The 17,653-nt window shown below is 39.8% G+C and overlaps 1 protein-coding gene across 1 annotated transcript in view; it reads left to right on the plus strand.

Annotated features, from left to right (window-relative positions):
* The window catches only part of LOC144662959 (uncharacterized), a 68,014-nt gene that overhangs the window by 16,496 nt on the left and 33,865 nt on the right, over positions 1-17,653 (plus strand). Inside the window, exons 16-41 of the mRNA XM_078523888.1 lie at positions 27-265; positions 1,641-1,719; positions 1,826-1,969; positions 2,124-2,303; positions 2,752-2,844; positions 3,394-3,578; positions 4,109-4,274; positions 4,646-4,909; positions 5,207-5,334; positions 5,669-5,753; positions 6,179-6,328; positions 6,933-6,994; positions 7,303-7,522; positions 8,515-8,668; positions 9,337-9,500; positions 10,401-10,601; positions 11,075-11,140; positions 11,484-11,627; positions 11,779-11,914; positions 12,452-12,595; positions 12,695-12,846; positions 13,432-13,713; positions 14,252-14,920; positions 15,014-15,143; positions 15,672-16,337; positions 17,086-17,385. Coding sequence (XP_078380014.1) covers positions 27-265; positions 1,641-1,719; positions 1,826-1,969; positions 2,124-2,303; positions 2,752-2,844; positions 3,394-3,578; positions 4,109-4,274; positions 4,646-4,909; positions 5,207-5,334; positions 5,669-5,753; positions 6,179-6,328; positions 6,933-6,994; positions 7,303-7,522; positions 8,515-8,668; positions 9,337-9,500; positions 10,401-10,601; positions 11,075-11,140; positions 11,484-11,627; positions 11,779-11,914; positions 12,452-12,595; positions 12,695-12,846; positions 13,432-13,713; positions 14,252-14,920; positions 15,014-15,143; positions 15,672-16,337; positions 17,086-17,385 — 5,203 coding nt within the window. The remainder of the gene's footprint in view (positions 1-26; positions 266-1,640; positions 1,720-1,825; positions 1,970-2,123; positions 2,304-2,751; positions 2,845-3,393; positions 3,579-4,108; positions 4,275-4,645; positions 4,910-5,206; positions 5,335-5,668; positions 5,754-6,178; positions 6,329-6,932; positions 6,995-7,302; positions 7,523-8,514; positions 8,669-9,336; positions 9,501-10,400; positions 10,602-11,074; positions 11,141-11,483; positions 11,628-11,778; positions 11,915-12,451; positions 12,596-12,694; positions 12,847-13,431; positions 13,714-14,251; positions 14,921-15,013; positions 15,144-15,671; positions 16,338-17,085; positions 17,386-17,653) is intronic.

A 17,653-nucleotide genomic window follows, 5' to 3' on the forward strand; every position in this document is an offset into this window, starting at 1 on the left:
TTGTTTTTTTTCTTGGTAAATATCAGTTGCTAGGTCAAGGTCTTCATGTGTACACGTGGAAAACAGTGGAATCAGTTGATTTTGTTGAACATGCATCATACCTGGTGTGTGATGACCTCCATCGTAACCTGGGTGTGGTACAAAGTAACTTCCGAGAAATCTGCAACATTGCAGCATCATGGTCTGAAAATGGCCAGTTAGATGTATTTAGTCCACGTGACTCCACCAAGTCATTCTCAATGAATAAACTACAGGAACAACACAGGTCAGTAAAAGGAACTGTGGGACACAAATGTTGTTACAACATCGGGGGGGGGGGGACTCCTATATGAAACAGATGGGGATGCTCGTAAGAAATTTTGAAAAGAACCCCTAAAAGAAACCAATCTGGGTGTGGCTGAAGCTTTTCTCAAGCCCTAACGACAGTGTTCTCCTTATCAGGCGGTAACCGGTAAAATTTACCGCTTGTAACACGACTCTTTACCGCCTAGAATCGCTAAGATATCTTGTAAATTCAACAGGTAAATAACAAAGTAACACCACTTGTTTCACCCTCGTAGTCATGATTGAAAATATAAAATAACAGATTGAAAATAAACAGCGACAAATGCAATATTCATTTACGAATTTGTGCTAGTATTCAAATTCTTTATTTCCCTTCGCTTTCCGAATCTCTGAGGGCTGGTATCGAAGAAAGAGCAAGTTTTGCTGGTCTTTCTCACTTCGCCGCAAGTGCACATCTGCACAGTTTCCACGATCGATTCCACAATGAAGTGGCAGCAATCCTTGCTGTCCTTTCACTTTGTCCATTGAAAATAAAAACAATCACAAAGGCAAAGAGGTAAAAATAATTCCAGAAGTGAGAAATAGGACCGCCGATTTTTTAAGTAGTACGTCATGTAAGCGACAGCAAATGTATCCTTAAAACAACAGAAGATTTTATGCTGTTTTTCTTAGGCTGTATAGCAGGCGAAAGTCTGCAAGGCCGTAATAAAGTTGTCATGAAATAAACTTCGACCAGCATTTGGACAACATTCTGTTTCATGTAGGTAAACTAGAAAACGGCTGGGATTTACCGAAATTTCTTTACCGGTTTAAAAAGTTTTCTTACCTGCTGTGCTGAAAACTAGGGAGAACCCTGAAACGATACCAGAAAACTAAGAATAGAATTTATATTTGTATATCTCTTCGTTTGTAACCCTAAACGAGACCATTATGGCTAAAAATATTGGTGTTTTGCCCAGAACACCCTAAGTAAGACCAAAAATCCGGAATTTACAACCATAAGCGAGACGACGAGCATCCCTGTCACTCTCATATGCGAGTCCCCCCCCCCCAGTACAACATTTCATGAGGGCATATCTTCATTTGTTTCAGGGCTTGAAAAAAATACCAGCTGCCTTTCAGACAAGCAGCTCTAAAAGTTTGCTTGCCCAGGACAGTTGCCTGCTTGTCTTAGTTTCCTTTTAGCTTCCAGCCGGTACCTAATAGATCATAGGTTTGACTCCCGTTGGCAACTCAAAAGTTTTGTTTCCAAAAAGAAAAATGCAAATCTTCATCTGTTCATTTTGTTTAAGTTGCCATTTTACGTTTTATATTTTCATTACTTCATGAGTACTTCCTCTGTTTTGTTTTTCTAGGATGATTCACGAGGCTCATAAGCACACTGTAACAGTAGGAGGACACAGAATTCATGCATTACTGCAATCTACTTTTGAGGTGAGAGTCACGTATTGAGAGTTCTTAAAGGTCCTTCATGAGCAATAAAACACTAAATAGTACACACAACCTGTCTCATGATTAACTTTTTCTTTTGTCATCACAGGCAGTACAGATTAGCCGTGCCTCCCCTGCCTGGCAGAGTTACATCAAGTACGTCAGTGGAGTGGTGTTGGAGGGACTAAAGTTATCTACTTGCACCTCATTACGATCTATGTTGAACCAGATTGTCTTTTCCAATATGTCTCAGGCAAGTAACTCCCTGGGATTTAATTTTTTTAATTATTTAAAGTGCCTAAATTAACATTGCTTATGGTGGTTGGCAGCTGCTCTTTTTAGGGTTGTGTTTTGGGAATTTTACAGTATTTTTAGTTATGTTATAAACGTGATATGTTATATTACAGGATTCTGAGGTACTTCCCATATTGACCATTCGTTTGGAGCTGACTGGTTCCCAAGTTCTGTTTAACCCATCACTTGACGATACGTCTGCCTCATCTAGTGTGCAAGAGAGCGTGGAAGGATGGCTGAATGATTTCCTGGGACGTGGAGACTCAGTGAGACCTTTGGATGAAGACCTAAAGGTAAAACGAGGCTGAACTGTCTCCAAAAGTGATCAGTCTTATTTTTCATTATTATATAATTTATGCTATGTCCGGGAGAGAGTTCATGAGAAGAAAGAGAATAATCAGCTACGGGATATTGTCTTCCTTTACCACCAAATTTGCAGAACTAACATGTAAATAGATGCGTAAACAAGATTTAAATTAATATGTTGTGAAAAGAAGGGTTAACACACGTTTTGGTACTCTTGAACTATTTTTGTAGATGTATTTTCCTTAGATAATGCACTGAATTGACAGGACTGAAACTTGAAGTTAAAGCTTTTTTCAAGTGAATGACTGATATATTCCCTAACAGCCCCTCGCAAGTACCACGCTGTTCATGCTCAAGAAAATTAATTTTATGTAATCAGGAGTTCTGGTCACTAAAAATCCTTGCAACTGATGACAGTGTTATGTGTTTCTTTAGAGCTACAAGCAAGTTATTGCTGATGATAATGAGATACAGACACTAGTGAAGCAAACAAAAGACGTGGTGGAACAAAATGCTTCTGAATGCAAGGTACGTTACAGTGATTATGATCTTACTAGGGACATGCATTTTCTCTCTTTAAAGGGTTGTTTCTTTCCCTGGGTGGGATACTATTCCGTGACACAGTATCCCAGCAGTGTACCACTGTTAGCAATTAATACAGATATCAAACTATCTTGGAAAGGGAGAATTTAAGAGTTATGGCCTGAAATGCGAATGAAAGGTTAAGAGGTGACTACCCACGAGATATTGAATGCAGTATTTTGTCACTTAACATGTCATGTTACTTGTGCCTTTCGTAATAACATCTATCTCATTGTATGTTATTTACAAGGCTAAAAAGGTTAAAAATTGTAAAATTAAAATGTTGAAACCAAACGTTTTCGGCTGTTTGCCATCATCAGGGTTGATGATGGCATCAACCCTGATGATCGCAAACAGCCGAAAACGTTTGGTTTCAACATTTTAATTTTACAATTTTTAACCTTTTTAGCCTTGTAAATACCATACATTTTATCAAGCGAACATTATGGACATCCATCTCATTTGTGACAACAAACACAATTACTTTCGTTGCAGAGTTTTCTGGCAACATTTCGCGAGTATGCATTTTTGTGGATTCAAGATGTACAGCGAACATTTGAGGAGTTTCTGGCAGGCAACATTGTGGCTCATCCAAGGAAGATGAACCGTTCTGAGCTCATACGATCAAGAGCATCTATGACATCAGAAAAATCCCGGAGAGAGAAAGAAAGAGATCCAAGGTAATTTATTCGGACTTACAGGTTTGTGTAACAGCATATGTCTGTCTTTTTCTGGTGGGATAGTGCCGTAGAGTGCACTGTACAATGGTTGTGAACATTGTTGATCTAGTCACCGAGAGGTAGAAGACTCCTAATGTTTTATCTTCATTTTGCAAGCAGTTTTTGTCTTCCAAACGTCGCTAACAGGAATACATAAGGGAAAAGAACACTGATCTCTGGAAAGTGCAGGGGACGTTGTGCACGCCAAATGGAGATTTTGTTCAGTCTAATACGAGACTGTGCCAGTAAACAATTTCTTTGCTCATTTATATTTGTTATAGCACTGATGCTGCACAACACTGGACACAAACAACCCAATACTAAGCTTAGTAATGTAAACCCAACGAAAACACATTGATTGGTAAACTTCACTAAACGTTTGAGCGTCTACATCGACTACACGTTTAAATAAACATGGTGTGTCACTAAGCAGAGGGTAGTCAACATTTTTACAGATCAAGTCTTTAATTCACAATGTTGTCTGCATTCAGGTCCAATCGTAGCTCAGCTGCTGCCTCGACTCTAAGCACTAGTGGTGCAATGGGCTTGTCAGAGAAGACGTTCCTAAACCCAAAGAAAATGACAGCTTCTAAAGAGATTAGAGACGAAAAAGGACCATCTCTGGATGACTTTGACAAGGAAATTGAGATTTATCAGGTTTGTACCTTTAGAACTAACACCTTTACCATTGTTTCCATGCCGTTTCTGTTTCGAATAAACAGTAAAATAAACCGTGAAGATTATACAAAGACAGTAAAAGGCTCTACCAAATACTTAGCTGCTTTTTCGTGTTTGCATTGTCACCAAGAGACCAAATGTAAAGATGTACTTACCGTTTTAAAGTAATGGCAGATGAAACATCATGGGATTGCTACGTGCAGGAAAAGACAACCAACCTATTTCTTTCATTTATAGAGGCTAGGGTAGAAATTGTTAAAACCTTCACCACACCTCTACTAAAAAACTCTTAATTTCGACATTTCTTGATAAACCTTTTGAAAACAAACGTTTTATTGCTTTATTTTTAGACGGCAAGAGATGAGATCTACAATTTGCAGGACTGGTGCGATGTTGGCTGGATGAGAGTTAACATGAGACCTATCAAACAAGTGCTTGGGACCTATGCTAGCAAGTGGATGTTTGTTTACACTAAGTACCTCTCAGACCAGGTGTCTTCAACTTTAAATGATCTCGACTCCTTCTTGAAACGCATCGAACCTGGAATAGAAGCCATTACTGGAGAAGAACAAGACATCGCTTCATTCATGAGACTCATGAGAGTCTTTAATGAGGTAGAGTGACTTGGGTTTTCACTTGCCTAGTTCCTAGGCCTCTATTTTCGTCGCGGTCAACTCATTTCGGGTCACATGGTCCGAGCGAAAAAAGCCATTCGTCCCGGATACGTCACCGAAACGAGTAGTGACGTCAGTAATACCGTGACGGCCTGGGGAAAAAGCCGTACAGGAACTAGGCAAGCTTTTCACCTCGGCGGATCTCATATCTTACTAGAGACACCTTGCACAAGTGAAACATGTGTTTGTTAATTCAGAATAACTGGAAAATAATACGTTCTTGTGTTGTGATTGCAGGTTAGTACTCAGCAGGCTGAGATGGACAGCAAGTTTATAGCAATGAAGAGGACTATAACCCTTTTGGAGAAATACGATCAAAAACTACCAGAGATGACTCAGAAATTCTATGCTGCCGCACCACAAAGGTAACATATCGGTACTTTACTTCTCTATAATATACGGCAAACCAAATTTTAAAGGAGGCATAAATAAATAAAGTAAATAAATTGCTATATTAAGAAAGGAAGCCACATCAGCCGAAGCTGGTTTTCATGCGGGCCCTCTATCCAGGTCGAATTAGAATTTGGAAATGTTGTTTTTTCTGGAGGCAGGAGAACCGGAGAACCCGGAGAAAAACCCTCAGAGCAAGGCGATTAAAATCAGAATAATCAAAATAAAACCTTTCACGTTTTAAATTTGTTGTGTTGTCTGGAAGGGATTCTGTATCTAAAAAATATGTTTGGTTGTTTTTAAAAATAGGTGGAATAATTTGAAGATGAAAGTGAATCAAGCTAAACAACGTCTTGGACCAAGGATACAAGCTGAAGCTCTAAGCGTTACACAGGTACTTCCCATTTTGTGCTTGATAAGTAAGTTAATGTTGTCTCGAAGTGGTCATCTGTGGATGAATTCTATTTGTATTTTAAATTTGTTAATCATTCTAAGGGTTTGTGAATGCAAACATCAGAATAAGACTAATGGCTTCCATGTTAAGAACAATATGTGATACGAGAAATCCTCATTTATTTTGCATGTGTGTGAATACCCTTTCTTTCCAATTGTGGCATTGAAGGGTGTGCAAATAATACTAAGCTAAGCAGAAAGGAACAAAAGCATATGTATGCACCCCTGGGATCTCAACTTCGCGCGTATACCCTGAAGTACCCCTGAACAACAATGTCAAAGACGACTCAGATGTAAGTTGCCTATTTACGTTTCTTGCCACATTGAACTTTAAAAGTAATTGAAATTATTGGTAATTTTTTATAGGAACTGAAAGCATTTGGCGATCGTTGTGAATCTCTGGCTCGTGAGTTTTCCGATTCAGAGGCATTCAACAGGAAGTGTGCCATTTACACTTCTTTTACCATCATGGACACCTTTGGTAGAAGACTCGAGACCATGGAAAGTGAAGCACAGGTTAGAAACATAACACACTAAAGCATTGCCAACAACACCAGGAACAATAGTTGATTAATATTTTGTTAGTTACAGTGATTTTCGATTGAATGTCGTAAAACCAAAACCAAAGTAATCACTCTGGCCAGTCACAAAGACACAGACAATCGGATGGACCAATCAAAACTCAAAGCAAATACATGTAGTGGGCACGAAGCGCGGACAAAGGTGCATGAGCGAGTCATGATTGGTCTATTTGTTTTGTTTTTTTGGTTCAACGAGAAATCGGTGCGAGTTTTTTGAAAACTGAACCACTGAATGTAGAAATGCAAAACCAAAGCAAGCGCTTATTACTTTTGACTCTCAAATGCAAATCGCCTTTTTAAGAGTGTTGCATTAGATATCACTTAAAATGTGGGTTAAATAGTTTGGAAAACAATTACCTTTTCTTTCTATGCAACAGAATATCCCTATGATACCAAACTCACACTGAATTATTAAAATACGAGTTGCTAAAACTAACATTCCGTTCATCCAGGAGATCTTGTTTCAACCGTCACTTATTATAAATGTCTGTAAAAAAAATCAACGCAACTCTAACCGAAGTGTTTTGTGTATTCAACAGGACTTGATTGAGCTTCAAGAACTGTTTGAGAAGGCTGTTGTGAATTTCTCTGTTCTACCTCGGTAAGTCATCACAAACTTCATAGTCACAAGTTTATGCTACTTGGCTCTCGTATCCTAACCTTTTTGCAGAAAAGGACACATCAATGCTGAGGGAAACAACTTAGGGAAAATCTAATGAAGTTATATTCTGTGCGTTTTTTATTGTTAACCACTCGTCCTTTCCTCAAAATTTCCAAGAAGATTATTTGTATCAAGGAGAAGCCCTATGATACTTCCATTTTTGTATTAAACCTATAGTTATGAAAACTATTCTACCGTGATATTATCCTATGATATACCTGCAAGTAACAACTTGATTCTCTCCTCAGGCTACGCTCGGATCTGGAATGTTTACGCGAGGTTTGGAACACTTGGCGTGCGGTGCAGGAACAACACACAGAATGGAAACGAGGCCGGTGGCAACGAATCAACACCAAGCTAATGAAGAAAGCGACAGAAGCACAGACTGATGTTGTCACAGCTCTGCCTTTTGAGTCACACGAGTGGGACGTGTTTGTTGGCATGCATCATGCTATTCTTGACATTCAGGTTAGTTAAGGCCTGGCAAAACGAGGAAACAAGTGAAGTTTCCAGAAACACTCACGGGGCGCGCATGTTTCCCCAAAGTTTCCCAGTTTTACCACACGGGAAGCATTGTTTCCAGTGCCAATTTGTGTTTCCAAGAAGCAAAATTTGCTTCTGCTACACTGCAGAAACATTCCGTGTTTCCCCGCTTCATAAAAACGTGGCAAATCGAGGAAACAATTATGAAAACATGTTTCCTCGTTTTGCCAGGCATTAAGAGGCAAAGAGTTCCTGAATCGGTATTCTTAGTAGTAAAGACTTCTAGAGACAGACCTATGGTTTTAAAAGTACTATTTTGCACCAAGCCATGCCATGTAAGAGTCACTTTATCCGATGGCCAGTTAGTTCAGTTACTGGGTGGGGTAGATCTACAATCTTTGACAAAACCTTGGCACAATTGCTGTTTTTCTCACTTGAAACATGAAAAAATTAAGTAATTGCCCCTCTCCCCCTTTACAATGTTGCGTAACATGCAAAAGAATAATGCCTGCAATTGCAGCCTACTTTTAATTTGCTGACAAACTGAAACGCACTACGCAAGGAGTTTGGGGACATTGCGCTATCTAACACTGTAATGAAGTGTTAAGGGTGGGTGTGCCAACGAGTTTTGTCAAAGATTGTAGGATCTAGGGTAAGGCAATCGAGATTGTTAGAAAGCAAAAAAGTTAGACATGATATTTACGATATAGTGATGTGTCTTCATGTATACCACATGCGATGAAGAGGAGTAAATGAGAAGGAATCAACATTAAGGATTTTGTTTGTCAACAACGATAGCTGGCAATTTTTCCTGTACGTTCCAAGACAAAAAGGAAAAATGTTTATTGTGCTCTATGCATTGTTGCATATAGACCTGTATTAAAATTCCACGAAGCGAAGAGGAGAAGCAGCTGCATTTATTATTGGGTAGTGACTGTCCCAGATTACAGCTGTGTTTTGCATGTCCTTTTTCTCAGGCTTGCCTTCCAATCATTGATGACCTGAGTCGCTCAGCCATGCGACCTCGCCACTGGAAGCAGTTGGTACGCGTCACAGGAGGAGCTGTGCAGATTAGTAATGAAGGCTTGACAAGAATGACCTTGGGACAGCTCCTGGAGTTAGGACTACACAGTGAGTGACTGAATTACATAACACGTATTAAAGCTTGTAGCGAAATATGAAATACTTTTGACGTATCCATAACTGATTTCTTGGACAGATTTGATTGTTAGCTTAACTTGTGAGGGGGAAAATGTTCCTCGCTTCCACAAAAACAAAGAAAAGAAAATACAACCGTCTTTGACAGCTTCACAAACAGTCCCACATGAAAGAACTGCTCAATAGCTTTCATTTGAATGGTCACACACTAGAGCAGGGCTGCAAATAATTTTTTTCACTTGAAAGGACACATGTCCTACTAAGACACCATCTTGGTCGGACAAAACAAAGTTGTGGTCGGACAAATTTTTATTCATTGTCCGTAAAATGATTTACGATCAAAAAATTGTCCGGGCATCATATCCGACCACACTTGGGATTCCATCGGACATGAGCAAATTTTGGTCGGCCAATGTCCGATGACCGACCGTTATTTTCAGCCCTGCTAGAGTTTTGTACCTCGACTTAAAAGTTAGGACCACCTTGTACAGCATAATTAACTGTATAACATGCTAGTAATGCTCAACAGCTTTTATTTGAATGATCACACAGTAGAGATTTTGTCCACAGTCTGAAACGATAGAACCGCTTGAATTGTATGAAGTTTAAGAACGACAGCGTATGTGATGTCTTTTTTACAGACCATGCTGAAGAGGTCCGGGCCATTATCCAAAGGGCCGCAAAAGATGTGGCGATTGAGAGCTCACTGAAGACTTATGAAGAAGTGTGGCTGAGTAAGATCTTTGAGCTCAGAGCGCACACCAGAATGAAGGGCCCTTCATCAGCTACTGCGGCTACTCAAGATGTAAATATGGCACCCTTTTAAATTTGATTGCTTTTAGTTACTCAGTGCCGTGTAGTATGACTGATTAAGCTCAAGCAATTTGGGTTAGCGTAAGACCAAATGAAAGCAAATCCAGTGTTCATTGCCATTTTACGTGGTAGAATGGTTAATTGGTTAAAGACTGTTTTTTTGGGAGGGTAACAGTGTTACCCTCGGATGTGCAGTTGATGTTGTGAAAGATTAGTCTTCTCTTAACACTTCTCCAATTCCGTGAATTCTATTGAGACTTTACTTTCAGGTGTTTTTACTTTTGAAACCTATCGATGCTGGGTATATGGCAAAGGCTAATTTTACTTGAAAATGTTCTAAAATTGTTGTTTGCGGAAGGTGTTAGTCTGCGTTTCCGATTTTCGCTTCTCGTGTTCTAGACGCCTAGTAGTGAATTTGCTAATTACTTTGAAATGGTGCTAGTACTTTTATTAACAAAAAACCCTTACCATAGAGAATAGAACTCATTTCACTAGCATGAACACTTGTCACTTGTTACTTGAGTAACTCGACCTTGATTCTGGATTCTCTTTCCCCAGACGCCTGGTAGTGAGTTTGCCATTTACTTTGAAATGCTGCTAGTATTTTTATTAAATGGCGTAAAAACCTTACAATACTAAGACTATAGAACACATTTCACTAGCATGAACACTTGTCACTTGTTACTTGAGTAACTCGACCTTGATTCTGGATTCTCTTTCCCCAGACGCCTGGTAGTGAGTTTGCCATTTACTTTGAAATGCTGCTAGTATTTTTATTAAATGGCGTAAAAACCTTACAATACTAAGACTATAGAACACATTTCACTAGCATGAACACTTGTCACTTGTTACTTGAGTAACTCGACCTTGATTCTGGATTTTCTTTCCCCAGACGCCTGGTAGTGAGTTTGGAAATGACTCTGAGATGAACATGCATGGTCCCCGGGGTCTGTCCAGTCGAGTATCAGTGACTAGTCACGGCAGTGGGGGAGGCTTCAGTGTCAAGGATGGAGCCGGTGGCAGCCATAAGACAAGGAAACCTTCTGTGGCTGGATCGGCGACTTTCTCACACTCGCTTGTGAACTTAACTCAGGTAACATTTCATGTATTTTCTAGTTAATATTACTGTAGTGTGCTATCAGTATTTTTATGACGAAAAGTATATGAAATAATTCATAAATTTGAACTGCAGATGAGAGGTAAAGTGAAGAAATGATCCTCGTGGTGAATTGCAATTAAAGGGGGAAATTGCAAAATATTTGGCTCCTTTCTTTGCAAAATTTCAATTCTTCACTTTGCCTTCAGTATGATGTTTGAAATGGTTGGCCTTGACTTCGGTAATTGGTCAACTAATTGTTCATTCCCAACTTGGCAGATCTTTAAGTGATATGCTCTAAAAATATTTCCCATCTTTTTTTATTCACCACCTTAAGATGCCCTCATTTGCAAGGGCCTTGTGTCTGACTCCTCCGAGCGAAAACCTTAGTTAAAACTAAATAAAATTTCAAAATCACGAGTCTAGACACTGGTTTCGTAAGTCTTATACTTGAGTTATTATCTCTGCAGGATGCTGGCCCGATCTGTTTACTGGACAAATGTGAGCCAATCTTTGAAGAACTTGAGGATCACCAGGTACTGCGTATCATTTATTAAATTATCAAATTAAACAAACCATGTTCTACTGTTAGGAAGAATCTAACTAAGAAGGAGAAATACATTTTAATTAGTTTCATAAGTCATTCACTTTGAGTTTCGGCATCTGTCAAGATTTTCCTCTGTTTATTCTTCCACCTGCATTTTGGTTGGTTACTTCAGCGAAATGAGAAGAATTAATTTCAAAATTACTTTCTATGCATGCAAATGTGAAGAAGAACAAAGTGACTTGCCAATTCCAGACTGAACTTGGGTGACATTTTGTTCGTGAAACAACAGCATTTGTGCTTGTCGTTCAAACCATGTCTTTGTTTTTCTTCAGGTATCTCTGCAGAGTATGCTCACTGGTAGTGCCGCTGGTTCGTTTGCAGACGACATCATGAAATGGCAAAAAAGACTTCAGACGATAGAAGCTGTGCTCACAGTATGGCTTGAAGTGCAGGAGAAGTGGATAGAGTTAGAAGACGTAAGTTTGTTTTGACAACGCTTGATTTGTGCTGTATCTGCATGTACCTAACACGTTGTGAACACATATGCACACCACCACTGGCAAGGGCTTATAAAGGCTTCTTTGCGTTCTTCAATAACTCGATTATTTATGTTTTCCTTCTGTTCAGGTGTTTTCAAGTTTAGATCTTCGCATTGCCATGCCTCATGAAACAAACCTGTTTTCTGCTGTGAATCGTGACTTCAGAATCTTGATGAAAGTCACAGAGAAGAATCCAAACGTGTTGCAGGCCTGTTCAAGGATAAGTAAGTCTACAGTCTAGAGCGGCTTTGTCATGGATCTTGGATAGTGATTTTAAACAGCCAAAATTTATGTTTTTGTCACAGAAAACCTAAAAATAATGGTTCATTTTTATTAACAATTGCTATATTAGAGGACTGAAACTGTTAACGAGCGTCTTTGGCTGCGGATGGCTCAGATGGAAATGGATTGCAACTTGAAAAATTAAAGCTTAACTTTTCAAGTTGTTTCCGTGCGTCTTCAAAAAAATCGATATTTATAGCCTTAACTTAATTTCTATGTGCAAATTAAGGTTATATCTTCCTTTAGATGTTCAAAAATAATGTTTTTCATGGGTTAAGTTGCCTACCACTAATTTTAGAATAGTTTAAATAAAAAATCTGTGAATTCCCCGTGACGTAGCTCCTTTAATATTTTTCAGAGTGTGCTGGACCAAGTGGTAGGAGCTGTTGTGAATGTCTCGTCGGTTCACCGTTTCTCTGGCCACAATAACATTTACTTAACTCTTCATTGATAGATCGTTTAAACTTCTTTCTCTGCAGACATCCAAGCAAAACTAGAGAAGCTGAACATGAATCTTCAGCAGTGCTGGAAATCTCTTCTGAATCATCTGGAAAGACGGCGCCAGAAATTCCCGCGCTTTTACTTCCTCTCCACAGAAGATGTACTTCATGTTGTATGCAATGGTGTGTCACTTGTTCTTTGTCGTATACTTTTACTTTCTATTTGAACAAACTGCAGAATTAAGAGATATAATGGTTATTGTTTTTGCTGTTCTTTAATAGGTTACGATCCAGCTCTTGTGAATCCTTATTTACCAAAGGTGCTGGAAAACCTTGGAGCGCTTGTTTACGAAGAAATTGAAAACGAGGGACAGATTTATTTTAACATCACTTCTGTTGTTAGTTCACATGGCGAACAACTTATGCTCAAACAGGTAAACACCATTTGGTGGCTGCATAGCTTTCTGTTTCCTTGTTTCTGTTCTCTTAAAGTGAATTTCATCTTTAGCTTATAAATGTGCAATCGTTCACGTTACTTATCATTTGGCCAAACGAATTTGTTTTCTAATAGATGGCCCATTTTGTGTAGCTTTTTGTTTAGCTTTAAATCTTAGTACTCTTATATATTTTAATCTTTTTAACTTCCATTTTAGGTACACTGTAAGGCTTTTAGCGACTTTTTACTTTTTACTTTTTACTAGGGCCTCTATTGATAACAGTTTTTATTGTAAAAGCTGATGGAGTAACCCTATTTAAATAAAGGCTTTCTTCTTCTCTACCTTTGTGTTAATAGCTGTGAAACTCACTGATGAAATGCGTAATGCTTTGTCTCAAATTGTAAAGTATTTCCACTGCGTGAGACTTTATTGTTGTATACTTGTTGGTCATCTTAGTAGTGCTATCAGGAAGAAGGATTTTAAACTGGATTAAACTGCAGCAAGATGCATAACCGAAGACAACATTTCGTTTGATCTTACGGTTGGGTAACATTTGCTCTCATCTGTAACATTTCTTTCCAGCCCGTACTGTGTGAGGGTCCAATAGACAGCTGGTTGCCTAACCTAATCAGTTCTCTGAAGCAAACTCTCTTGGATCAACTAACATTAGTGCTCAGCCCCGCCCAGCCTGAGCGGGGCGCTACTCCACATGGCGAGGGCGTGGCTCCACCAGATGAGCCGCCACGCACAGCAGGCAGCATGGGTAGGGTGGAGAAATCCTTCACACTGGATAACTGTTCTGAGGTGGTTTTGTTGGCAACTCAAATTGAACTGTGTAAAAAGATCGATAAATCACTTAAACAGGTATGTACAGTGTAAATAACCAACCTGAATGTGCGAGTAAGGGATCGATAAATCATACTGTGAGAAGAGAACTGAAGAACTTAGGTGGATTTCCACTTACAGGCAATAAATGTAAAAAAAAAAGACTTTGATAGAAGGGTAATAATATGGCTGGCATATAACGTACCCTAAATTGTGTGAGAACAGATGGACAAGTCCATACCGTGCTTAGAGAAGAATAAACACGCTAGCGTCAACGTTAAAATAGCCTGCGAACAGGCTCCCTGCTCTACTTGGGAGCTTGTTCGCAGGCTAGCGTGTCCAGTGTCCAACCACATCCATCTTTTTTGGAAACGCCAGCTGTCCATATATTTTCTCTTGTTTTTTGCGCACTTTAATGTACGCCAGAAAATTTTGCAACAGTGGAATTCCACCTTAACGAAAATTTGCTCTTCCTAATTCAATTTAGGTGTGGTACATACTGCATGTTGTTTATTTCATCAGGTCAGAAACGATGTGCAGTAACTGATTTTGTTTTCTTGTCTATATTTCATTTCAGGTGGCAAGCGGTGAAAACAAAGAAGCTCTAAAAGAAGTCTACGACAAGTTGACCACGATATTAGAAGCCACAGCAATGATGCTGAAAGGCGCTGACAAGGAAAGTATGCCCCAAGGTGGTGATGATGGCTACGACAGTGGCGTGAATAGTGATTATGACACAGAGGAAGCCGCCATGAGGAGAATGAGTCGAAACACCAGTGCTAGTCAGGAACGGCCAGGCACAGCTGCAGTGGGAGACGCTGAAGTAGTGTCTAACATCTCTGGAGTGTCTCAGAAGCACAAGGGCCAAGTCGAACAGGATGTTACAAAAGGGCAGGGTACGAACAAGATGCTGTTGTTTCCAAGCCAGATTCAAAAGATAAGTAACATCATCGCCATGTTGTCACACAAGAGGAACTTAGTTCAAAGGCTGATAGATCATCGTGAAGAATGGGAGGCGCTTAAGAACCCCATTGACAACTTTGATTGGCAGTGTCACGCGCGTTGCCGCTGGGAGGAAGAACAGCAGGCCTGCAAAGTAGACATCTTGGACATGGTGTTTGATTATGGATTCGAGTACCAGGGCACCGCATCCAGATTGGTTCTTAGTCCCCTCACGGATAAGTGCTTTGTGGGCCTTGCTCAAGCTGTCAAGAACAAAATGGTTGGCGTTTGTACTGGAGAATTTGTAAGTAATAGTTTCGATTAAACTTTGGGGGGGTCAGAAAGTTAGTTATAAATTACAGGATTTATGCTGATCAATTCATTTTCTTCTTTTTAGGGAACTGGAAAGACAGAAACTGTGGCTGAACTGGCCAAAATCCTGGGCAATCCACTGTATTCCTTCAATTGTTCCACACCAATGAGCCGACACACTTTAATAGACATCTTCAGAGGTCTTGCTTGCTCTGGTGAGTTTAATTTTTGTTGCAAATTGGTCAATTGCAAGATGAACGCATACATTTCAGGGTACAAACAGAAACCCGATTTCTGACAGCTTAATTAGTGCTAGTCTTTTTTTTTTAAATCGTTACCTTCCGATCGGCCAATGACCTTTTAAGGTTTGTTTTCGCCTGTTTCAAAAAAGAGGGCTATTGTGCAAAACTGAATTTAATTTGCATGAAAATTTGACTCAGTATGAGTGAACTTCATTCTCATACGACGTTTCACAGAAAGCCGTATTTTGAGGCAGATATAAAAAGTAATCGCAGAAATTGCCCATTGACTTTATACTGTGTTTGAGTATGCTCCTTCCTTTTGCGCCTTCCATTCAGAATAACTCCGAAAAACACAACCCTATAACTTGAATAACCCACAGCTTGTTATAGGAAAAAAAACCCTTTAAAAACCTGGCGAAACAAAGAATTTACACTGGTTGCCATTACTGAATACATAATTTGGTTGAAAGTCCTTTGACTTGTCTGTTTTATTTTCCTCAGGTGCTTGGGTGTGTCTCAATAACATCTCAGCGATCCAGCCTCCTGTTCTGTCAGTTCTAACACAGCTCGTGACAGTTGTTCTGGACGGTTTGAAAGCAAACAAGACCACTGTCATGCTACAAGAAGATGAAATAACTCTGGCCCCTCAAGGCGCGTGCTTTGGAACACTCAACTGTTCTACCATCCAGCACAAAACAGAGTACAACCCGTCTGTGGGATTCTTTCCGTCCTTCAAGTCATCTGCTTCTTATCTGCCAGGAGATCTATGGGAAATGTTCCGTCCTGTAGCACTTGTGGGTCCAGATTTGCAGGTCATTCTTCAGGTGTGGCTCTTAAGCCAGGGCTTCACCCAGGTTTCTTCTCTGGCATCCAAGATTGTTACCCTGAGGGGCCTCTGTCTGAAGCTTCTTCCAAGCTCCTCCAAGCCCCTTTCTGCAGACCTTTGTTTGTGTCTCCATAAATGCATCGGTTGGGGAGCCCATTCTCTTAAACGGATGATTGAAGATGCAGGGTCTCACCTGGGGACAAGCTCTGACGAGTTTCGGGTTTCAGCACCTGAGCAAAGAGGACCCTCACGCGAGGACAGAGATGCCCCAGACCATGCTGAGTCTCCTACAGATGCTGTTGCTGCTGTAAATGCCCCACTTGAGGCGCTCAGGCAAGATGGTAAGAACTGTCACCTTGCAACGTGTACACTGGGTATTTTGATAGAGAACTTTGCCTTTACACATCTTTCCAGATATATTACATAAAACTGAGAAAAAGGTTCGTCATTTTATTATTTAGTATGCTCTTGTAGACTTGTCAAGGTTTTCAAATTCAACAGAATTACTTTTCGTACTTTAAGATCATAATATAGTTGGCTGTGACATGTTGGAAACTCCTTATGTAACGGTTTCTGAATTCTTATTGGCGGTTTTTCTCACTTAAGGCGGGAGTATACATGAATGCCATTTTTCTAAAACTTAACATGCAATCAAAATCTCCATGCTCATCTCATGAACCTATGTTTTGGGGTGTTTTGTAAATTTTTTGGTGATATTTGGATGTTTGTTTTTGTACAAATTAGAGAAACTTGTTGAAGATTTAATGTGGTTTTAAAAATGGAATTTGAATTTAACATTAGTACATAGACACCAAAACAGTCCCCTGACAACCTGGAGTGCTCTTTCGTGGGGGTTAACTGTCTGGTTCTTTTACCCCTCTTAAAACCTCCCTGCCTTAACGTTTCTGATTTCTTATGAACGGTTTTTTCATTGGAGAATAAACGTAGTTGTGTGACTTTATTTCTTGCATTTTCTTAGCAGCTCTTCAATCAGACTAGTTGATGTCTTGTGTATGTATACCGGCATTTTAAGCTGCTGTTTTGTTGTTTTATATCTCATAATTGTGCTCTGTTGGTATTTTAACTTAGAACTCCTGGCCCCTGTGGACCATGAAGGTGCACCCGATCCACAAGACGTGCTTAAAATGGAAGAGCACGCAGTTGTCCTTGCCTTGAGAGATACATACATGCCAGGACTAGACGGCAGTGATGCCGTCATGTTCGCCACATTGTTAGCAGACCTGTTCCCTAATGTACAAGTGCCAATGATATTTGAAAGTTACGGCTCCCAAGGAAGCAAAATGCAGATGAATGACCAAGTCAGCAATTTGGAAGAGATTCCTGTTGTTTCAAAGGCTCCTGGCGAGCCCAGTGGAGATAATGCGGAGGGTAAGCGGGGATTGCCTAATGAAGCAGGCCTTTTGTGTCAGTTGCTAATGTGTAATACGCATCTTTTGAAAACCAAGGGGGGGACTGTAAAAATACCAGAATTGGAAAGTACATTCCAATTTTGTTTTTAGGCCAGTGTCACCCAAAAGGCCATGCAACACTGTAATACGAAAAACATTAGCAAGAATTTGTTTAGATGGACGGAAAAGGCACAAACATGGCTAAGTGAGGAAAAGAAACGCGCCAGGAGAGCAGAAACTGCTTATAA

This window comes from Oculina patagonica, chromosome 8 (genome assembly GCF_052425735.1).
Source record: "Oculina patagonica isolate OP01 chromosome 8, crgOcupat, whole genome shotgun sequence".
Taxonomy (NCBI): domain Eukaryota; kingdom Metazoa; phylum Cnidaria; class Anthozoa; order Scleractinia; family Oculinidae; genus Oculina; species Oculina patagonica.